General features: G+C 39.5%; 2 protein-coding genes across 2 annotated transcripts; one reads left to right on the forward strand and one right to left on the reverse strand.

The window, feature by feature from the left end:
* Nucleotides 1–36: 36 nt before the first annotated feature.
* Nucleotides 37–22,994, forward strand: RB195_016184 (uncharacterized protein; the record flags this gene model as incomplete). The annotated part of the gene is made up of 27 exons (XM_064207223.1): nucleotides 37–68; nucleotides 636–702; nucleotides 1,394–1,572; nucleotides 1,711–1,769; nucleotides 3,708–3,886; nucleotides 4,133–4,240; nucleotides 5,534–5,613; nucleotides 6,519–6,671; nucleotides 7,689–7,812; nucleotides 7,867–7,987; nucleotides 9,930–9,993; nucleotides 10,052–10,136; nucleotides 11,595–11,705; nucleotides 11,782–11,982; nucleotides 12,916–13,056; nucleotides 13,122–13,243; nucleotides 13,301–13,371; nucleotides 13,814–13,950; nucleotides 15,634–15,750; nucleotides 18,748–18,834; nucleotides 18,901–19,061; nucleotides 19,172–19,306; nucleotides 19,366–19,438; nucleotides 20,869–20,963; nucleotides 21,696–21,839; nucleotides 21,898–21,979; nucleotides 22,845–22,994. The coding sequence occupies 27 exons, from the start codon at nucleotides 37–39 to the stop codon at nucleotides 22,992–22,994; spliced, it is 3,078 nt and encodes a 1,025-aa protein (XP_064063104.1).
* Nucleotides 22,995–23,018: 24 nt separating this feature from the next.
* RB195_016185 (uncharacterized protein) lies at nucleotides 23,019–23,626 on the reverse strand (the record flags this gene model as incomplete). The annotated part of the gene is made up of 2 exons (XM_064207224.1): nucleotides 23,019–23,219; nucleotides 23,576–23,626. The coding sequence occupies 2 exons, from the start codon at nucleotides 23,624–23,626 to the stop codon at nucleotides 23,019–23,021; spliced, it is 252 nt and encodes an 83-aa protein (XP_064063105.1).
* Between the last annotated feature and the right edge of the window lie 427 nt (nucleotides 23,627–24,053).

The raw sequence follows: 24,053 nt of genomic DNA on the forward strand, positions 1-24,053 counted from the left end.
CTTCTCTAGAAAAGTATCCAGGTAAAACGATCAGATATGCTGCTGAGGGGACCGGAGCGCACACAAAAGTGAGTGTTCTAACGTTGCTCGTAGGAAAGACGGCGACATCCGCGCATTTTTACTACGGTTAGAGGAAGTTGAGCGAAGGCAGCGGGTTTCGTAACCTACAATCCAAACTTTACGGATTTCCGTAGTGCGTCAAATTCATAATACTCTGCCTTTAGTAGCGCTCATGCTTTCATTAAGAAGGGGAAAAAGGTCCGCTATAGTTTTGTTCTGTTCTATGATGCATTCCATCAACTTCGTTTAAACCTCCAGAGTTACACAACAATAGAGTATGGCGCAAATGTGAAAACTACTTCTTTGAAGAAAATTAGCCTTATTGATTCCAAAATAGCCCTAAGAAAGATAAAATTGATTGTTGTGTAGACTAGATAAATTATACATTCTTTGCGTTCTGATCGTCAATGTAAATAAGGCAAAAATGTTTCAGATAAACAACCAGTCATTTCTGAGAACCAGCAAAAAGATTGAGAATGTCGAAATGGTGTTTATGACCAACACTATGTAATAATGAGATAAGGAATGAGCAGTAAAGAAACAAAAACACTATTTTAAACACCACATCATTCTAGGGTTGGTTCATTTGCCATCAGTGGTCATTCAGTGACAATGGGAGACAGCATTAGAAGCGAAGGCAAGGTGGGCAGGTTGCCTTTGTCGTTAGTAGCTTCCTCTTTCGAGCTGAAAGGCATCACCCCACGAATCTGAGGTGGTACGGATTTCAGGTGGAGTATTCGTATACAGGATCGTAGATTATGGAGAGGGGGTGATTCCGTCCATTTCTTCCTAATTGCCGTGAAAAATGGCCCGGAAGATGCGGCGCGTACACAAGGCTGGCGCGCTCCAATCGAACTCGTTGTAGAAAATAGCGCGCTGGAACGCTCGAAGCCGCATGTTCCGGGCCGTTTTTTTACGGTAAGAAGAAATGGATGGAATCAACTCTCCCCCTCCCCCCTCCCCCCCTCTACATGATCTACGATCCCGTATACGAATACTCCACCTGAATCCGTACCACCTCAGATTCGTGGGGTCATACTTTTAAGGGGGTTCTAGCGTCGATTTTCATGTGCTCGTATTGTTTCGCACTAACCTCCAAAAGTGTCAAATCCGCTTTCTCTGTTCTGCTACTTGTGCTTAAACGACACTTTTTTTTTGGAGAAATCGTACGAGTAGAAGATTTAAATATAGTTGTCCAGGAACTTGGACTTCGTTTAAGGTTTTTAAGGTTCTCAACCGCTGCTATTCTTGAGCGCGAGTATAGATGTGCCAACCGAGATCATCTCAAAGAAATACTGAAAAAAATAATGTTGAAATATTAGCATTGTTTCAGGAACAAGAGCAAGAAGCAGCAGAAAATAGCCGAGGATTTGTCTGCACCCCTCTTCTTATGTTGGTTTCTACAATACTCATAGTTGGCCTTCTTTTATTTTCCTGCTTTGTAACTTATGTGTTCGTTCGATTAGAGTACGAACACCGCTTGTCTGAGCAAAATAAAAACGCTCAAAGCAAGTTAGTTGAACTTCACATTCTTTGTTTTTTTTTTAAGATATGACAGACCTGAATTTTTAAAGCAATCGTTCGATTAGTTTTTATAAAACGAAGCAATTGTGGACTATCGTTGCAAAATTCCGAAGAATTTTTTTGCAGGGATATTTCGAATCTCATTACTATGCAAGAACTACGACTTCCGAAAAACCTAAAGCCAAGTGGGTTGGTTTGAAATGCAAACCGTCGGGTAGTGCGGTAAGGAAAGAGAAGCATTAATGCTAGAGCAGAAAAAATTACCATTCGAAAACCTCCCTTCACATTTTCACTTTATAAGGCTCTGTTTCAATTCCAACTTGTAAAAAAGACAATTCTTCTATACGTGGCGGTCAGAGCGACCGCACTCTAAGGCAATTATTATAGTGGATAATAGTAGTTACTGTCCTTTAACGAACGAAACAAAATTGTTCTTGAATTAAAAGTGCAGATTACGGTAGCGGTGTGAGGGGAACACAAATCCACTAAGGGCAGGCCCATCAGGCATCTCAAAACTGATGTCTCCGCTGGAAAGCTCACTAATCTCCCAAAGAATTATCGAAATACATCAGTGCAAGGTGAAGCACAGTATCCACAAAGAGTGGACGTGAGATATATATGTGCACGTGACGTGGAATGTGTGCGTCGGCACACAACATACAGAAACATACGACATGAGATATCGCCTGTGTTACTTCACACCACTTCATCAAGGAGAGGTGACATAGTGTAGAAAGCTAGCCTGCTAGTGAGAGCAGAGATAATAGTTCGACCAACTTGGTTAGGAACAACCACAGATAATGACTTGGTGACATACTCACTAAATACTACTAGTATTTGTTCTTACAATCTTTTACTTGTGTTCGCAAATTTCGAGTTAAATGACAGGGAGGATCTCTCCAAGGGTTTGAAAACAGAAAATTTTTGTTCGCAATGCAACTTTGCTTATGTGTACATTCATAGGAAAAACAACAAAAGTTTCAGCCACTTAAAACTCACTGAAACAATCGTTCTCGCAAAGCAAGATAGACCCATAGTTGATTTGAGCAGAGAGATTCTTTGAGATCTCTGCTCAAATCCAACTGATAAGTTTGGGAATCTCGGAAAGCCTCTTCAACGTCGCGTATTTTCAAGAAAAATCAGATTAGAAAGATCACACGAACTAGCTCTCTTTGAACACAGAGTGGATTCAGCATTTCGTAGTTCCTTGGAATAGGGTTTAAATGCAGGCCTAGAATTTTAACAGTTCAACAACAAGTAACAACTTTGGAGAAATTCAAACCAGAATAGATATTCACTGCATAGCTTTAGCTGAAAACCTTCTATCTTGCCAAAACAACACTAGTAGGGTTGATAGCGATGCAGCACTCCCAAGTACGACGATCAGCGCAGCCGCTTGGGTGGATTTAGATGGGATCCTTTGCACTGATGCATTCCTATACTCTTGGATCATCTCCGACAATACCTATTCGTTTTCTTATGCTACATGGATAGAGATGACAATTTATGGTGGCGAATTCATCTCTGATGTGCGTCAGGGTTTTTGATCCCATTTTTGCGAGTTTTAGAATTCTTAGCTGAAAACAACATTGAGTGGAACAAGAAAGACCAAACTTTGTGGTTTTTGAAGGTCTTCCACAAATATCATCAAAGATTTTATATCAACAGACTTTCATCGAGGTGGTGGATATTCGCTTCATGTAGTTCTAGCGGCGCACATGACGTCTTGTACTACAGAGAGAAAGGATGTCAGACCAGAGGAAGACCTCGCAAACCATTTTTATCCATAAGGAAGGTAACCGAGAAGACCTCCGAAACTACCGTCCGATATGCTTGCTGAGCGCCATATGCGAAGTATTAAGTATTATAAGAAATGAACAAAAATTTTCCGGCAACACAATTTGTAAGCAATATTAAATGCGCTACGTGAAGCAAACCTCTCTTTGTCTCTTTGCATTCTCTTTTCTTCAGCTGTTCTATGTGACCTTAGTTATTTCTGACGTCTTCACATCTTTTCTCGTTCTCGAGAGAAAAATTCGCTCATGATACAAGATTCAAACTACGTGAACTAAACTAGCTATATAAGAGGATTGCATTTTTTTCACAGTTCTAAATTATTTCAGCATCGTACGATTTGAAAATCAAGGTCTACCTCCCTTTCTATGTAGACTTCCCAACCAGTAAGAATCTCACAACTGAAGGAGAATTGGATATTGATATTGTTGTTTTGGAACCAACAAACACAATCATTCTGAATTCGAAGGATATTGGCATTTTATCCGAAAAATGCCAAGCGCATGCGGTACGTTACGCTTAGTTGCATTCACAACTAGAGATGTTTATGAAGTACATCAAAAATACGACGTGACCTTTTGCCGTGTGACTCCTCCTCCACTATCACATGATATGGAAGAGCATGGACATTTTGTTCCCTGAAAATTGGGTTTTTGAACTTTGACATAGAAAAAATGCACCGATTAGAAAGCTCACTCTTTATAGTCTTCTTTATGCTTGACTCTAACATTTAACAATTATTTGTGAATTTTAGGATGGTGTACATGTTCCAATCACGAAAATAACTGATGATAAGCGTTTGGAGAAAGTTGCTTTCGTTCTAGAGAAGACATTGCGAGCAAATCAAAATGTGAAACTGAAGGTGCGGTTTCGGTATCTGAACCGATGTAATTTAACGTTTCGTTTTGTTTGTAAGCAGTTCTTGGAACTATTCCCCAGTTACAGTTGGGTCAAAATGACACGATTCCTAGTTAGCACCACTCATCGCCGCAGTTCAGTATGGTCCCACCTCGATCCCAATCTCCACCACACAGCTTTGATGGCACCTCCTTACGCAATTGCACCAAGCTTCAAATCGTTTTGACACGACTACAGCCATTTACGACAGTTGATTTTCAATTAATATTGCATTAAATCAGTCTCTAGAACTGATCGCAGCTATACGTTTTCTGCACTGAACTCATCACAATGTGCATCGTAAATCTGTTCAACCTACTGCATCACTCAACTCAAGTGCCTTATAGGCAGCATAACACGAATCTGAGACGTTGCCGATCTCAGGTGGAGTATCCGTATACGGGGCCGTACATTATAGAGACGGGGGTAGTCCTGCTCATCTCTCCCTGCATCACTGCAAACAGCCGCCTCCAGAATGCTGTTTTGTACGACGTCATCTATAGCAACGCTCCACCCCCTGCACCCTGCGATTCATCGAAAATCAATTCGGACCGCCGCGATAGGCCGTAAGAGACGCTACGCGTGCAAGGGTGGCGCGGTGCAATAGAAGGCATCGTACAAAACAGCATTCAGTGGCCGGCTGCTTACAGTGATTCAGGAAGAGATGAGCGGAACCACCCCGGTCTCCATAATTTACGACCCCGTATACGGATACTCCACCTGGAACCCGTACCACCCCAGATTCGTGGTATGTCTTTAATGAGTAACTTTTTTTGGGAATAATGATCCTCGTACGCACTGTTGCTCTTCTCTTTCTAAGATTTTCTTTTACTGCATTTCTGGAAACCCTCGCTTGCTCAAACAAGAGTTCAGGGCAGGCTATTTCTCACCTAAGGCTCCACACTGACAAATCAGTTCGGGAGTTTTCAAAGAGAAGTGCATCTTGCTGGTTTTAAAACTCCCACGTTCCCTCATAGTTCTAGGAAACTATCTTCTTCATAATAAATGTTGTTCTTCCCTACAGCTGACTAACCTTGTGAGAACGACTCAGTTAATGGTGGTCTTAGGACTAGACTTACTGAAATAAAATGAGTACAGAGCAGGAGCAACACAATTCTGTTTTGTTCCCTAGTGTAGTGTGTAGTTTATCTGTAAAGCAGTAACTTGAGACAGGAGGCGCTAGGAACCAGGTCTTGAGACTCTCAGTTGTTTCTAGTTTCTGGACAAGTTTTGTCTATTTTATCATCCATAATTTTAGGTGATCTTCACAGGTATTGTGAACGATATGCTCAAAGGATTGTATAGGACTACCTACTACGATTCGCAAAGAAATGAGAAGTATGGGAAGTCTACTAACTTTTTTTTTATTATATGACACACAAATTATAGAAAAATACATATATACACCAGTTATTTTGGAACTAGCTGTATAAACGAGCAAGTGTAGCCATAGATGACGTTTAAAGGTCCCCTACTCTGAATATTTTTATAACATATCTTAAACTAGGAGAAAATAGATTCGGATTATTTTGCTGCAGTCCTTACGGTAAAGCTTCACTGACACTCTTTATGATGTGCTATATTTTTCTGATAGCTGTAATGTGCAGGCAGTTAAGTCAAAGATGGATAATTCCTGAGATGAGGTAACTAAAACGCAAATATAATATTGATATATGCTCACTAAGTTCAATCAATGGGAACTAAAGCATTTTGAGGGAATTCTTTAGATTTTTCACTTCTCTTTTGCCTTTTATTTGAGAAATTATTATTTTTAAACTTCTAAAATCCCACAAACGATTCAACATTTTCAATTATATTTGTGGCAGTTTGTAAAACTTAAAATATTTGTATCTTATGATGTTTAGTCAAGCAATATATCCCATTTAATGCCACACCTGGGGCAAAGCAAGTCATTCATCTCTCTGGGGTAGATAAATTGGTGCCAGACTTGTATGAGGTAATGAAAGCACTGACTTGATACACCGGCTCGCCAGTAGCAATTGTTGTAAGGCTTCCTACGCGTTCATAAACCTCAAACGATTCTGAATTGAAGTTGAACGCCTAAGGGCATTCCTAGAGAGACTGATCAGCGCTATGCACTAGCCTTTATCGAGATATCTTTCACGTAGCAGAAAAGGCAAATAGAATGAGATCTATCATTGAACGATAGCTACTTGCTACAAATAACTCTTTGGTAAAGTAACTAATATGGGTAACTCTTTAGTTCAATCATTTTCTTTCAGAATTGCTGCCGTGACGCAGTTTGAATCAGCAGAGGCACGTCTAATGGTGCCTTGCTTCGATGAACCAGAATATAAGGCAACATGGAATGTTACCGTAATCCATCCCAAGGGAACAACAGCACTTTCCAATGGGATTGAAATCAGTGAAACTACGTGGGTTGCGCTACATAGCATTGTATTCTTTCGAACTAAATGTAAAAAAACACAAAAGAAAAAGCGAATGCCGTTTTATGCCGGATTTCTTTTTGTTTTGGGGGAGGTTAATTCTTGTACGTCAGAGGATAAAATTAATAAAAACACTGAAAGGTGCCTCAAAATGAGACAGAATATGCAATGCTATTAAATCTTTGAGTGCAAATGTATTTCTGAAATACTTGGTCGGTAGGATAGTCTCCCAGGGATTCTTCTCTGAACACTATCCGAAAAATATTTGAATTATTCGAAAAAAAAACTTGGAATTTGAATTAGGAATTGGAGAAGTGGAAAGGTATTCACCCATTCAGAAATTGAGAATTTTGTCATTACATCCTTGTTCTTAAGATTAATTCTTTTTAAAAAGATGAATGGGTAGTGAATGGTCGACGTTGACGGTGTCTATTCTTAAATTATGTAGGTCAAGAGTAGGTTCTGTAATATCTCCTAGTGTAATGAACTTGTCTTAGCCGGAATATAGGGACTTGTCCTCTGCCACGCGGGACTTCACTTGTAAAGATTGTGGACACTAGTTTCTAATAATCTTTTATTAAACGCCAAAAAGGCCTCGATTGTGCTACCAACATCTTCTATGCACCACATGGAGGATAAAGATGATGAACAACGAAAATGTGCAAAACAAGTCATCCTTCAACCACACGCAATGGATCTGTATCAAATCCAAATTCATTATTTTACGTTGACTTCGTCGACATTTAGTGAGAAAACTTGTTTGTCTGTTTAATTAACTCTACAATGTAATGTTCGAGAAATTTCCGAAACAGTAAGTGAGAAAATTTTTTATTATTAGCTTATTCTAACTCGGAAAGTATACGTAGTAAGAGTTAAGTACGAGTTTTCGAATAAGTGGTCTCAGAATCAAGTTGTAGAAATGCTAGACACTTTAGCTGTCGTGCTACAATTCAACAAAGCCGATAAAGTATTTTTGAAGAACATTTGTATTTTGGAACACTTCAGGGAGCCAAATGGAAAATGGAAAGTGTCAACATTTCGGCAGACACCTATTATGTCTTCGTACCTCCTTGCTATATTTGTGTCAGAATATGAATTCGACGAAGCTCACACGAATAGAGGCGTGAGGGTAAGAATTTTGTCGGGCACCATTAGTTAGAAACAGAATAAAAGTAAATTTCAGTTTCGAGTGTGGTCCCCTCCTGGCAACGCAGACGAGAGAAAACGTGGATTAAAAGCAGCAATCATTTTTATGGAAACGTTGGAGAAATATTTTGGTATCGATGATGTCGTCATGAAACAAGGTTAGTTTAACAGAAAAGACAGAAAAAAAAACCATGAAAAACAATGTTTAATAAATGAATCGAGGGAAAAGTGCGGAATATACATAGTTGTTGGTGTACCAGTTGTCCGATGTTTTCTAACAGCTGGTTCAGATTTGGCAGCTCATACGGGTTTAGGAAAGTATGTTCGCGCATCGTTGCTAAAATCTCACGTGTTTAAAGATATGGTGACGCTGCAGAGTAGAACTAGGAGTTTAGAGCTGCTCAGGTTCAGTGATATAGTTCCGTTTTATCGAGTTCGGCACCGCAGCAATGGGTCATAGGCTCTATCCCTTTTATATCTATGCCATAGTGTTCTGCTCCTTCGTGACATTCTACTATCCGGTTTGGTACACCCCTTTGCTTTTTTCTGAAGTTTAAAATTTGTATTTGATAGGATTTGGTTAGTTGTTTGCAGTTTTTCTAGCCGTCTTTGTCACTGCTATGTTAGAAGTTGAAAGTTTGTAAATTAAAATTTAGAAATATAGAAAAATTTGTGCAGCAAAGTGAAACTTAGAAAGCGAACCTTCTCAAATTGGTACCTATTGGTTTAGATAAGATGGTGCTTAGCGGCTAGACGTTCCGCTTCCTGCACGATCGATCGGAGGTTCGAATCCGCTCTAGTGCTCACCAAGCCTTTCATTCCTCCGGAGTCGATAAATTGGTACCAGACGTGTCTGGGAGGATAAAAACACTGACTTGGCACATCACAAGTCATTTTATAGGCCAGTTACACGTTCGCTAACCTCAAACGATTCTGAATTGAAGTGAACGCGGGGGGCGCATCCCAAGCGGATTGATTAGCGACAGAAACTTTATCCTTTATCCTTTAAGGCGGATGGTGCTCGACGAAAAATTTTGATGTTTCTCATGTTATTAGGTATGTGTGAAGAAAAATCAAAGATTACAACCTCAGTCTTCTGCAAACGCAATTTGTGCTATTCCCAAGTAAGAAAAGAAATGGGTGTATTCTAAGAACTACAGGTGTAGCTACATTTAAGGGTTACACCTGTATGTAGCTACACCTACAGTTCTCCGAACGTTTTTCCAAGACCATACAATACAAAGTGTTTGACGACTATCAATTTCTCTGGAATTCGTCAATGCGCACTGCTTAAACCAAAAGCCGTAGCGGAAATGTACTTTTTTTATTATCATACCCCTTACAGGTCGAGAAATTTGCTCCCCACTCTTCTTCAAGAACAAAAACACTAACTTCATACACCGGTTGGGTTCTCCAAGTCACTGCGTAGGCCGCACATGGGTTCCGCTACAGCTTTTGGTTTAAGCAGTGCGCATTGACGAATCCAAGTCGCCAAACATTTTGTATTGTAGGTAACAGCTGTATGAACAGCGACTTTATGTCCCTATTACTTTGTATACATTCTTTAAACTCCTTTCTACATTTTACCTCATTTCTATCTATTCGCTGCATAAAATCAGTAGGACAGGTTGTGTATATTAGTGGCGAACAGAGGCCTGTGTATCTAGGGGATAGGCCTTCAGGGAAGGGGCAATTATTGACACTCATTGGCTTCCTGCGTACGTGGCGGCACATTATACGGGTACCTCTTGACCGTTCCCCAAAAAAGGCATGAATGGCCCGGTGCGTTGCCAAACTATCAATCACACAAATACAGTGGAACTTTTCATCCTGCAGTTTCGAACCATGAACTGTGCAAATCTGGTGGCAGCTTCTCATCACCGTTAAAATTCGGCAGGTTTCAAAGCTATTTTTGCCACGTTTCCCGAAGTTTGTTGGTATTATTATTTAAAATTTTGGACAAGAAACTTTCCAGAACGTTAGTTAACATACTTTTAAATCCAATAACCTTTTTACTGCTGTGGTGCAATTTGATAGAATACAAATAACACATCTGTCTACACTTCGAAAGTATTGAGCAATGGAAACCACAATTTTCAGATTTTGTAGCAGTGCCAGATTTCTCTGCAGGTGCGATGGAAAACTGGGGTTTGACAACATATAGGTATTTCTCCTTGATTTTTGGGTACCCAAAATATTTCCCACTGTTATTGTTGTTTTAGGCCAAAGCTTATATTATTAGAAAGAGTGTCAGCAAAAGAAGGTTGGACTGAAGGAAGCGTTATAGCTCATGAGCTGCTTCACCAAGTACTTTTTTTTGGCAATTTTTCAAAATTCTTTGCTAGCATTACAATCAACAGCTGCAGCGTTCTTATTCTTCGTTTATTTTTTGACGTTTCTCTTGTCTTCGTCTTGTTTTTTTTTCTTGACTATAGTGCTTGACTATTTTACTACTTTTTTTCATTTTATTTCCTTTAAAGTTACCGGTGACTCGACAAAAAAACAAAACTCTGGTATTTCTGCATTTCATTCACTTGGTCCCTTAAGCATATTTCTTATGAGAAAATTCCAGTGTTCGTGTCCAACAGTATTGCTCATCTAAAACTTTCTGTAAACTCGTATTTGCGCATAAATACCAGCATAGCACTTAATCTTCTTGGCTTGCATCATCAGATCTTCGATGGTCGCTTCCGATGCAAGCGTACGTGCGTTATAAGTACAGATCTTCATACTAGTCCTTTTCCGTTTCGGGAGCCTATATGACTCCTGCAACCCCGTCCTTCCTGGCGCTACCGTACCAGGCTTTCCTTTGGAATCAGGAGACTCTTTTCTATTACTGTGACACGCAAAAAAATTTAAAACCCATTGGCAGGTTGCAAGCCTCTAGTCATAAGAGTTTTTGGGGAACTTCCGTTTTCCCGCAGTGGACATGTGGAGCTTATTTGTTGGAGGCGACTCCAAACAGCCTCCATTGCACCTCCCGGTCACTTGATTGCAGGCTTTTGGCCGGACCGACGTGCGGAATACAAGGATGTCATGAGTCAGTCCTGGCTCAGCTGAAACAGGGAGTCCATCCCCTGAATCCACATGCGTCTCTGGGCAAGCACAGGGTCGCTTTTGGTCCGCGATTAGCCCCTTATCCGCCACCCGGGGACACTGCAGGTACCCTCGCGACTAGATGGCTGTGATCCCTCTAGTGAGGGATTTCCGTGGATTTTTTGAAATTCTTAAAAGAAAGAGAGTGTGCGAAATAAGCCGTATTCTATACACTACTTGATTTCCCTAGTTCCATAATTTATATGAAGCAAAATTCAATCAAAAGTCGCAAACAAAAAGAAACAAAAAGTAAAGTGGAACTGAGAAAAAAAGGTCCGATTTTGTAAGGATCCTACTGTGAACATAAAGGATTATGAGAGCAGTAAACACTACGTATTGTCACGATCTTAATGGAAGGAGGATAAAGTGTCTGACGTTAATCAACCCGTTGCGATGCGCCACCGACGATTTTTTTCACGACGATTAAGGAAAGATAAGCGGAACCACGCTGGGTTTCGAAATCTACTACCCGAACTCTACGCCGTGTTTCGCACTGTCAAAATTGTGATAAGCTGCTTTCAGTGAGCGTTCCATGAACCAGCAACTCTCGTCAAGTATCATCAGAGAATTGAATTCAGTGAATTGTAGAATGCAATTGTAAAATGACAATAAAATATTCCGAAAAAAACACATCTAAGAACCGCTAAGAAAACGTTCAATAACATTCAGTGGCTTGGCAATTTGGTGACTATGAAATGGTGGGATGAATTATGGCTTAAAGAAGGTTTTGCAAGATATTTTCAAAAAATGATACTGGATGACAACAGGAACATGCGAATTGTTAGTGAATATGATTGTATTTTTGTATATGTGCTTCATCATATCTTTTTTTTCTAAATCTCATCTTTTTCTTCAGAGTAGGAGAGGACTTCTCGATTCTTTCGATTATTCAATGGCACTGGATTCCCTTGCTGCAAGTCGTCCGCTTTCATCTGTTATAGACATGCCAGTGGAGATACGTGAATCATATGACGGGATTTCTTACGATCGAGGAGCCTGTATCATTTCTATGATACATGAATTGGTTGGCAAGGAAAACTTCAGAAGAGCAATGACTGTATGCTATTTAAATTCTAGAGTATACTACATTTATTGGCTTGGTAGATGATTTTTTTCACCAACACCTGCATAAAAAGCGGCAAAAATCCGTGAGGTTAACAAATTTCCTTGAATAATAACAAAACACTCCAGTTCGATTAATTTTCATCAAACTATTGAAACGAGGTGACTTAGTTGCCTATGATTGCGTTTGACAGGAGATATATATCTCTTTGAAGCAGTTTCCTCGCCACGATGTGTACTAAACCAGCGTCTACATAAAAATGTTTTTAAAAAATATTCGATTTTTATGTCAAGAGACAAGACATGGTGGCCAAGAAACAAAAATCAAACGATCAACACTTTTAAAGGCATCACCCCACGAATCTTGCGTGGTACGGATTCCAGGTGGAGTATTCGTATACGGGATCGTAGATTATGGAGAGGAGGGTGATTCCGTCCATTTCTTCCTAATTGCCGTAGAAAACGGCCCGAAAGATGCGGCTTCGAGCGTTCCGGCGCGCTGTTTTCTACAACGAATTCGATTAGAGCGCACCAGCCTTGTGCACGCGTCGCATCTTCCGAGCCGTTTTTTTACGGTAGTTAGGATGAAATGGACGGAATCAGCCCCTCTCCATAATCTACTATGCCGTATACGAATACTCCACCTGAAATCTGTACCACCTCAGATTCGTGGTGTGATGCCTTCAATGAGTAATTTTCATCGATCCTATCGACAACTCCTCAAATTCATTTAACAGCTATTCCTGTGTTTTTTTTTTCACCAATGAAAAAGAAGTAGTCAGTTACTCAACGTTATTCAAAAACTATCCTCCATTCGGATTATTAGAAAATTTAGAAAAGTCAGTTCAAGATCTGCCAACTCAATCATAAGGCTGGAAAAAAAATATCTAGGAAAGCGAAAGAATTCAAAATTCTAAGCTGATTTCAGCACTACCTTAAAAAATTCTCGTTCAAAAATACACGTGCTAATGACCTGTGGCAGTCTTTCGACGATGTTGTTGGCGGAACCATAGGTCCTGACGGGATGAAATTGAATATGATCGATTTTGGAAGCCAGTGGTCCAAACAGGTTTTTTTTATTGGTACTTTTTAACTTGTTTTTCCATGCTTTTTTACAAAAAAAGTTAACTGCAGATGGGTTTTCCACTTGTGACTGTAGAGCAGTTGAACTCTACCACGCTGAAGATAAGACAGGAAAGATACATGAAAGTTCCTCATGCAGTTGAAAAACAAAAATATAGATCTTCAAATTACGGGTAATAACGATCCAGAACTATTCGAAACACAAATTCTAAGATATTTCACATTTTCAGGTACAAATGGGATGTTCCTTTGTGGTATCAGTGGGGTAATGAGAAAATGTATCACAAATGGTTAAAGAAAGGTTAGAGAATTCTTTACAATAATTCAGACTTTTTTGATCGTTTCATTATTTCCTCGTAGGTCGAAAAAGTCAACTCTCTGACTGAAGTTCAACAAATCACCTTTTCTGGACGAACAATTAATAAAACTTATTAAAACGTAAAGGGTATTAATTTCAATTCGATTTTGGAAGCCAGTGGTCCAAATCGTATTCAACAAGGCAATCTAAGACCCTTACGATAAAACACAGAATTGTGATGTTGTAAAAATTAAAGATGTTTTCCTCTCAAACTATTCAAACAGTCTCTCCAAAAAATATCAGGATATGGTTCGTTTCAGAGATAATAACGCAGAGAAACGATGCATAATTTCACAAAGAGAAAAAGGGCACTGTCGTTATGAACAGAAAATAAAACGCATAGGACAAAGTAGTCAAAATATTTCTTGATACTTAATTATTTCAGATGAACCGTTGTATATACAGATGGAAAGCAGTGATCCGCCTATCGTTATTAACGCCGACAGGCGAGCTTACTTCATTCAAAATTATGACGACCACGGTTGGAAAAAGATAGCAAAACAACTTGTCAAAAACCATGAGGTCAGTTGGACATCCTCGGTGAAACTTTTTCGTAACTCTTTATAACGGCACGTCTTGCAAAAGGATTGTTCTGAATAATCCATTTATACACTCGAAATTCTTCAATTCTTGACTTTCACGAATTCCGAGTGCATAAATGAATTATTCGATACAGTTGTTTTTCTAGAATTCAAAACAATAGATGAGATACCATTTATTGTTTTTAGTTCCAGATGAACAACTTCATACCTCATATATATATATATATATATATATATATATATATATATATATATATATATATATATATATATATATATATATATATATATATATATATATAAAGGCTAAAGTGTCTGGCGTTAATAGAATAAAGGCTAAAGTGTCTGGCGTTAATCACTCCGCTTGGGATGCCCACCCACGTTCACTTCAATTCAGAATCATTTGAGGTTTGCGCAGTGGCTAGCCGATGTGTCAAATCAGTGTTTTTATCCTCCCAGACAGGTCTGGTACCAATTTATCGACCTCGGAGGGATGAAAGGCTTAGTGGGCACTAGGGCGGATTCGAACCTTCGATCGATCGTACAAGAAGCGGAACCTCTTACCGACTGCGCTACACCCAACCCCATACCTTATATATGGTTGTGCAAATGAGAGAGATCCGAGAAAGATCTATCCGTTAAGAATCTCTAGTCGTAAACGGAAACAGCGTTACTAGCACCCACTTAGAACTTTTCGTGCTACGGGTCTGCTCCGAGGAAGAGCAGCGAAAATCGGTGGGCGTGACCTTATCACGGCTGCCGCTGCGCTGAGCTGAGCTGCCCACTATCCCTTATCTTCCGTTCTCAGGAGTACAATGCAATAATGCGATTATTATACAAGATGGTTTATCCTCATAACATGCAGTACAAGATGGCTACATGGCAAACGGCTATGCATGGCAGCAATACAAATATTAACATTAACAAAGAACCATGATACAAAAAGGTCGGTGGAATGGCAACGTGTATGACATTCGGCTGGACCTAACTCCTAGATCCCAGCCGAGCCTAGATGGATAAATGATGCTGCGGATGCCATTCGTCAGGAGCACGTCCAACCAACCCAGATGGTCGCTTTCAAAATCACATCGAAGAGAGCAATTCAAATTCATTGCAAAGCTGAATTTTAACATGAGATGCAACTCAAACTCGGAGTATATGCAAGGGGTGACAAAGTAGGGCTGGAACCCGCAGCGCTGGTTGCCGGCCTTTCTATACTAGCTAAAAGTAAGACAGCAACAGTAGGAAGGTTGATATTCCCGTCCTCGCGCCTATTGCGAAAGCCGTGCGCAGGCATGACAGAAATCTTCAACAACAATTATTTTGCGTCTGATGCCTTATTTTTCTCAAAATTTTGTATACCAGAGAACTTCGGAAGTTTTTGGTCAAGTCAGGAATTCGAAAGAATCATGAGTCGCAGGAGCATGTCGTCTTTTATAGTTTTCAAAAAGCCGACTAAGATGAAATTCGATGATATTCATCCCGTATTCACTATAACTGAGTGTAATATAAAGAGATAAAAATCGTACCGTTAAGAGATAAACTAGATGTCACGTTAGTGTAGTTGGACACCGATAATGTAACCTGAAAAGATGTAGCATCATTAGAAAAAGAGGGAAACCTCGACAAAAAGACGTCTGAAAAAAAAAACGGATTTTTCTAGATCTACACCCCATGTACAAGATATACGATTATCAGGGACGCTTTTGCGGCAGCTCTAATAGATCGGGTAGACTATAAAACAGTATTCGAGCTCTTGCAATATTTGAATAAAGAAAAGGTGAGTCTTTTGAAATTAATAAGTGGTTGTCGTTGTGTGAGTGAGTGGCTCCATTTTGGAAGCTTCTCGTGGTAGAGTAAACATGCTGCATCTGTTAATTTGAGTTTGAAGAATTGAAAAACAAACGTTTGAAAACAAGTATTTTTGAGTCGCTGACACTGGTTCATCGTCTTAGAGAGGTGTAGAGGAGGACAGTGGGTAATATTTGTGAAAGGTTGCAAAAATCACCACTTCGATCAAAAGTTTGACTACATCCGTAAATAGGAAAGTGGCTCTAGGTATTTGTCAATTGAGCAAACGCGAAGTCGTCAATTATTCACTGAAATGGAATACAATTACGGGATTGCTCTTTACGGGTGCGTGAAAAGAGGGTCCCGGCAAATTTTCAAGCATGACCCGATCATGCCTCGGCAGAGCAATTAGCGATGATGCGTGTCCTAAGGAGATTCACTTTCGTTGGCACCTAAATAGCTGACTCTGCTTACCTATCGCTAAGCATACGCTGCATCACCGGCTAGGATATAATTCACTTTCTACTAAATTGAAGCGTGACCTCTTCGAGGTGTGTTCGCGTATCCGCTGGCATATTCACTGGACACCTAATGTCTCGAAGGCATTCGCGGAGAATCCGCCGGGACCTTTTTTACCGTTTCCCGTTCTTTACGACCTCATGCTCGATGGAGCGTGGAACGGTAAAGAGGGTCTCGGCGGATTCTCCGCGAACGCCTCCGAGACATAACGTGCACAGTGGATATGCCGGCGGATACGCGAACATACCTCGAAGAGGTCACGCTCCAGTCGTTCACGAAAACGCAGACAACCGTCGTAGATGTTCTTATATTCCGAGAAACGCAGAGAACAACGTAATTACAAGAAAATATGCAAAGAAAAGTGGTATGAGCTGTCGAAATTACCGAATAATTCGAAGAATAATAGTGTTAGATAGAAGTACATGGGGTTTTGTATGGTGCTCTAATAAAGAAAGGGAGTGAGTTTGTCTTTATATCATCTTCAGAAAGTATAGAAATCTTACCAAATTTAAACTCTTTTTTTTCCTGTAAGTTCAAGTCAGAAATACAGAAGGTCCTTCTGTCCAGAAATAAATTAGGCAACAAGAAAGCTTGGGAGTTACAGGATAACGATAATGCTGATAACCGTTAATTTTGAAAGCTGGAATTTCCCCGTTTCAACAAAAGTTTTTACTTACGTAATTTGAAGCTATCAGATACATCCTTATCTCATATTTCACGTGAGGATTTCTCTTGCTTCTGGTACGATTCACAAAACTGAGATCACGTCACAAAATTGCAGTGAATGTGTTTCATTCTCCAAAACAATTTAGTAGCTCGTGAATTATATCCTAGCTGGTGATGCAGCGTATGCTTAGCGGTAGGTAAGCAGAGTCAGCTATTTAGGTACCAACGAAAGTGAATTTCCTTAGGACACGCACCATCGCTAATTGCTCTGACGAGGAATGACCGAGGCATGCTCGAAATTCCGCCGGACCCTCTTTACACGTACCCCGATGGAGCCGAGAACCTATAATAAAGCCTCTCGCTGGTGTGATATAGCTCTATTCGTCCTCAATATATAGAAAATTCACCAAAAAATCTGAGGATTATCAACGTTATAGAAGCAATTTCCCTATCCGAGATCTGTCTATGGGTGGACATAAAAATTCAGAGAAGCTAGCCATAATCGTTCTTTTTTGCGACTAAGATGACGCATCTGAATTACTGATTTCATCCAATATCAGCTAGTGAGTGGTTGGTTGAGCTAGCTGGCTGGCTTGTTCTTCGATTATGGTTGAAAATGAAGAGATTCTTGCAAGGGTTTGTGATCCTTATAGACATCATGCCACAAAATTGATCTCTCAAGAGAAGGCAGGCATTGACGCTGCATCACTGAGGAAGCGGACAATCATAACGGGTTACTGTTCTACATCTCGGTGGGAGGAGAGCTGCGTATGCCTGCGCTTGCTTGCGTGACATATTGTTGAGGAAAACTTAAAATCATCAATTTCATGATATAATGCCTTTAAACACATCCTATTCGATCTTCAGCTAGAGCTCGTATGGAGTCCATCCATCCATCGCTGTTCAGCAAAGGACGTAAGTCTACGTTTCGGCTGAACTGCCTGTCAACGCCAAGTTTCCTCACATCTTCCATTAGCAACTTCCACTGAGCAAAATTTTCTTCTACGACTCTGTGGCTCTTCCACTTTGAGTCTGAGAGCAGCCTCAAGATAGCTTGGAAATGGCTATCGGGAGGTCTCCTTATTAAGTGACCAAAGAAGCAAATAGAGTTTTCTGTGACTACTTCGGTGAAGCCCTAACAGCACTTGAAGCTTCTTGTTCCTCACAACTCGGGGCAAAAGTAGCCTAACAGTTGTCTAAGCAACTTACTCTCATGCATTTAAACTTTTCCATTCGGGTAAATGGTGCTAATCAATTTCCCGATCTTTACTATATGATAGGGCGAATGGCGGCTAGGTAGTCTCGCTGCTTCAGTTCATTGGCAATGGAGTTGACCAAACTTCGTCAAGGAATTGAATGTACTGAATTGAGTTAGGCGCAGCGCATTACTTAATTAATTGCTGAACGTGCGCATTCGAAGTTAACGAAAAGCAAAACAGAATTTTATCCTAATGTGCATTTTAATGAGTAAAAGTCAGTTGAAAATGTAATAAACATGTCAGAGCTCAATACCGTGCTCTCTGCGGAGATGAAAAATAGCTTCTTAATTGTTTTCTAGAAGAGAGTGATGATTAAGATGTGAAATACCTTTGATTATTTTAATTTTTATTATTTCTATTTCGGAGATTTATGTAGTTCTTACTCCTAATGAACTCTGTTTACGTTTCTTTTGCAGCATCGGGACACCCTCATTCTTTCTATCAGCAGATGTAATTTTTTAATGTAATTAAAAAGTTGTAATTTTGATGTAATTTTCACCACCAATTTTGAAGAAATAAAACTTAAGATGTATCATTTATAGGACCTTCTTGTGGTGAGCGCTGCAAGTTCAGCATTCAGAACTATGAAGATATTCTTCGGCGGCATGAGGGAAAATCAGTTGATCAGCGTAACTGTTTTGCACATATTCAAACATTCTTTCATCATCAAACACTCCCCTTAAATGCAGATTTAGCTTTTCTACAACAAACTAGTGCGAAAAAGCTACAACAGTATCTATTCCAAGTACATAAGTCGTGAAGTTGAAACGGTTGAAAATGGTGGCCCGAGCACGGACAAATCTCCACAGTACCACATGAGAAAAAGTACCGAAGAAGAGTCATCTTCTCTAGAAATGTGAGTTGAATTTGTGAAATCAATTTGATAAACAAGAACAATTAAATTTTCAGGGAAATTTTTCAGTGATACGATTTAGTGCTCTTAAAAATCAAACTGTTTCATTTAAGGAAAATTGCTTCTTCTCTAGTCGAATCATTTTGTGAAGTTAATTCAAACAACTGTTCCTCAACTTTTCGATCACTTTTTGAAAAAGAAGTCCTTGGTCGATGCACAAAAAGCAAAAAAGCCAGTCAATGTGTCAGGTGGTTAACAACAGACTATATTCATTATTGTTTCCGTCACTTGAAAATATCTACTTTAGAATTTCACAACATTTTCGGGGGTGCACTTACTGTCAAGGAGTAAAACAGTTGGGAAGTGCTGCAATAACCAAGGTCAGTTATTTTGTTCTAATTATAGAAAATTATAGTGCTATGCATTTTTTTTTGTACTTTCTATCGGGCAGAAAAGCGATGAATCTGTTCTCTGCGCCCTTCAACTTTTTTTAAATGAAAAGCTATGTATCTCATAACATTCGTTTCTTCGTTCTAATGCTTCCAATGCGTCTGTTATTGGACCATTCATTCAGTGATTGTCGTTGCTCTCCTTGCATAATTCTAGTAAGCTTGAGTCTCCTTCCCTTCCTGTACCTCCTGCTAATTTCTGGGTGTCTCTTTAAGGTGCTAATGAGGATGATAATCTCCTACTCGAGATTTTCTGAATAAAATTTTAAAGCGCGAATCCCAAAATAGAAACAAACCCAAGAAATGGATCGAATTTTGAAATTGTGCTCCCTCATTCCAGCTTGTCCGTGATAATTAAGTACAGTACACTCCGTCAGTAGTGTTGCCTAACTGCAAGCGCTGCAGAATGAGAAGCTAACGAGTTTTGTGCAAAAATGTGAGGGTTAGGTCGTTTTAGCCACTAAGATACTGCGAAATGGCGCTGAATATGTTGGGAGAATTGAGAAATTCTGTGTGCTGATTTCTTTCCACCTACTAAAATCCGTGAAAATTGAGAAAAACCCGGTTGCGCGAAACAGCATGCAGAATCACTGGCAATTTTCGCGTATCGAATTAGTTAGAAAATTAGAAAAATCATCTACTGATTTCCTCCTGTTCGATTTATCCTGCGTGCAAAGGATTGTTTGAGACATCTTCTATGTATTTCAGAAATGAAAGAGAACCTCCGCATTGGTCTGTTTTCGAAGTGTTTCCGCGAAAAATCGAAATAACTATGATCCAATTCAAAAGTACCCTTACCCTCGACCTAAGCCTAAGTTTTTTTCTGTCTAAAATGATGAACTAAAATAAAAATTGAAAATGTTGCAGCATTAAGATTCTACTCTTTTGTTTTTGACTGCTAGCATGAAATAGCCCACACAAAGAAAATCCAGCTTGCCTATAATTTCTTTCTTTAACTTTCCGCACGCCAGATGAAACTGCTCCTCTCCAAAGTTTAAAGGCATCACCCCACGAATCTGGGGTGGTGCGGGTTTCAGGTGGGTTATGCCTATACAGAGTCGTAAATTTGGGGGGGGGGTGGTGATTCCGTCCATTTCTTTCTAATTTCCGTAAAAAAAAACGGCCCGGAAGATACGGCGCGCTATTTTCTACAACGAGTTCAATTGGAGCGCGCCAGGCTTGTGCACGCGCCGCATCTTCCGGGCCGTTCTTTACGGCAATTAAGAAGAAATAGCCTTTAAATATTTCCAAGTGCAGCTTGGGAACAAATAATGTAATCAGCCCTTTGTCTCATCGATTACATGTTGCGATTTCCAACAACTGATCTTTAAAAAAAAGAAAAGAGAAAAGTTGTGTTCCAGATAAAGGCTTTGTACGACATAGAAGAAGATGAAGAGGAAAAAAGAAATCTTATCTCAGGAATGACGTGCGTGGAAAATATTGAAGAATTGAAGCTGTACGTTAGTTGAAAATGTTGTTATACTGAAAACATAGTGATTGCCTCAGTTCTGTTGTAAACTTTATATCTTTGCTGAAGATGCCTGCAGAATCCTTTCTGCTATCCTGCAAAACGGAACGATACCATAACTCGCTAATGTTGTTAGACAAAGAAAGACTGAGTATACGTGTAAAAAAAGTCTGTCACGCACAATTCTCTTCCTAAGAGCCCTGTTTATTTGTTTTCTGCTGTTGTTTCTAGCAAAAAAAAAGGGACTTGTAAGACTTCACCCAGATTCTGATCTCCGCTACTCGAGTAGGTGTTGTTTGACAGCGGGTGCAGAGTCTGTTTGAAATCAAATGAACTTCTACAAGTTCTGATAGTTCCTTTCTAATTAAAGAAACATGTTCTAAAGTTTATAGAAAATTCACTTTATTATCTTCATTTTTCATTTCTGTATACTACCTTTAATGGACGTAAAATTTGTTTTGATTTTTTATCATTTGTTTTTATTATTATTATTATTATTATTATTATTATTATTATTATTATTATTATTATTATTATATTTTAGAAACCGTAAACTAATGAAAATGTTTCCTTGGATTGCATTACTTGTTTTAGCTGTCAAATTTTGGTTTTCTTCTCCAAAAAACCTATTCTCGGATCTGAAAACAAATCTAACGCATTCCTGTTCTTCTATATAGAAAACTGAACCGTGGTAATAACGAAAAATCTTTTAAAATTTAGCGCACTTCTAAGAGCGATCGACAAGAATGGAAATATTCAAACACAACTTATTCCTGTTGTGTTTAACGAAGTTGCAAGGAATCCACTTTCAAACGAATTCTTAACCAATTTCTTGCTTGAACATTGGGAAGAAATTTATGACAGGTACGTGCACACGTCTCAAGGAAAAACTAAGATTAAATATATTGTTTATATGATTTAGATTAAAAGACTATGATTCCCAGTTGCAAAAAGTGATTAGTGCATGTCTCAGATCAGTTCATTCGAATATCCAGATAATGCTGGTAAGGCGGAATTTATACACACTGTTTGTCTTTTCTGTTTTCTGTTCGATTTGACAATGAGTCTTATTCATCGCAGCAACGTAAATATAATTATCAACAAACTCGCTACTTAAAACACCCCAGATTTTTTCCAAACAAAGGAAGATAAGAAAAAGAGTCAAGGCAAATTTTGAGAAGAAGCACTTCTCCCATTCGTTTGTGTTGAGAACTCGAAAACAAAGGCACCGCCTCTGTTTGAATACTCAGAACGTTACCTGTAGGAAACATAAAAGAATAAGCTATTTAAGAAAGATATAGAAAAAAAAATTGAGTGACATAGAATCCATCCTATTCTGGAGCACACTGCAATCCTCTTTTCACGCACATGGCACGTCCATCGCAAATATTGGCTCGTACATTTAAAGGCATCACCCCACGAATCTGAGGTGGTACGGATTTTAGGTGGAGTATCCGTATACGGGATCGTTGATTATGGAGAGAGGGGTGATTTCGTCCATTTCTATACCTAGTTGCCGTAAAAAATCGCCCGGAAGAAACGGCTTCGAGCGCTCCGGTGCGCTATTTTCTACAACGAGTTCGATTGGAGCGCGCCAGCCTTGTGCACGCGCCGCATCTTCCGGGTCGTTTTTTTTACGGCAATTAGGAAGAAATGTACGGAATCACCCCCCTCTCCATAATTTACTATCCCGTATACGAATACTCCACCTGAAATCCGTACCACCTCAGGTTCGTGGGGTGATGCCTTTAATTCTGTGTAATAGTCACACTGGTAATACATGGATCATATGTTGAAAAAAAGATGTCAACTTTATTTATTCATTAACACTCGGTTTATGCAAAAAAAGTCTTTCACATCCATTTTTAGGTGAAACACTTTCGAGAACTCACTCCCACTTTTCAACAGTTCAACATTATAAATATACGGATAGAAGAGGCCCAGCACAGGATAATGTGGCTCAAAAAACATTCAAAGAAGCTTATCGAATTCTTCGAATCTACACTTAGTAAAGCCTGAGATAACTTCCTTTTTGATTTGTTTTTAACACAAGCCATTTTCCATATAAACATCGGTACTGTGTTCTTTACATTTTATAATGATATCTGTCATTGTGTAGTAGACTAACAACATAACTGAGTCGTGGGATGTTTTGCAATCCTCACAGTCGTTGCTGGATGTCAAAACGACAGCTCGGTTTGTGAACTGAACTCCTTCAGGACCAAAACGGTAAAAATACCCGTCCTTAGATGTTAAACTAAATTGGAAAGACTGAATATGCCTTAGCACGACTCATGAAATGAAAACATATTTCAACTCAGCGTGCTGTGTGAAATCAATTTTTATCTTTAGAAACTCACTCTTCTCTTCTCAGGAATGTAGACTAAATAAGCTCAAAAGTGTCTGGCTTTGATCAATCCTCTTGGAATGCGCCACCACGTTCACTTCATTTCAGATCGTTTGGAGGTTACGAACGCGTAACTACCCGTAAAATTACTTGCGAAAGCTACCTGATGCTTTTATCTTCCCAGACAAGTCTGGTACCAATTTATCGACCTCCGGAGCGATGAAAAGCCTGCTTGACTAGGACGGATTCGAACCTTCGATCGATCATGCGTAGCAATAGCGGAAGCTCTTAACAACAGCTCCATATCTCCCCAGGATGCATAAAAATGTTTTATAATGCTTCAGAGGGGCGGGTGTAGTGTAGCGGTTAGAGGATCCGCTTCTTGCACGATCGATCGGAGGTTCGAATTCGCCCTATTGTTCACCAAGCCTTTCATCCCTCCGGGGTCGATAAATTGGTACCAGACTTGTCTGGGAGGATAAAAACACTGACTTGATACATCGGCTAGCCACCGAAAGTCATTGTATAGGCCAGTTACACGTTCGTAAACCTCAAACAATTCTGAATTGAAGTGAACGTAGGGGCGCATCCCAAGCGGATTGATTAACGCCAGAAACTTTATTCTTTATCCTAATTCTTCAGATGAGTAGTCGTTGTCGATAATTAGGAGCATTCAAAAATGTGGAGATCGTATTTATAACCAACCGTACTTAACGGTGAAGGGAAGAATA

Source organism: Necator americanus, chromosome V, assembly GCF_031761385.1.
Source record: "Necator americanus strain Aroian chromosome V, whole genome shotgun sequence".
Classification (NCBI taxonomy): domain Eukaryota; kingdom Metazoa; phylum Nematoda; class Chromadorea; order Rhabditida; family Ancylostomatidae; genus Necator; species Necator americanus.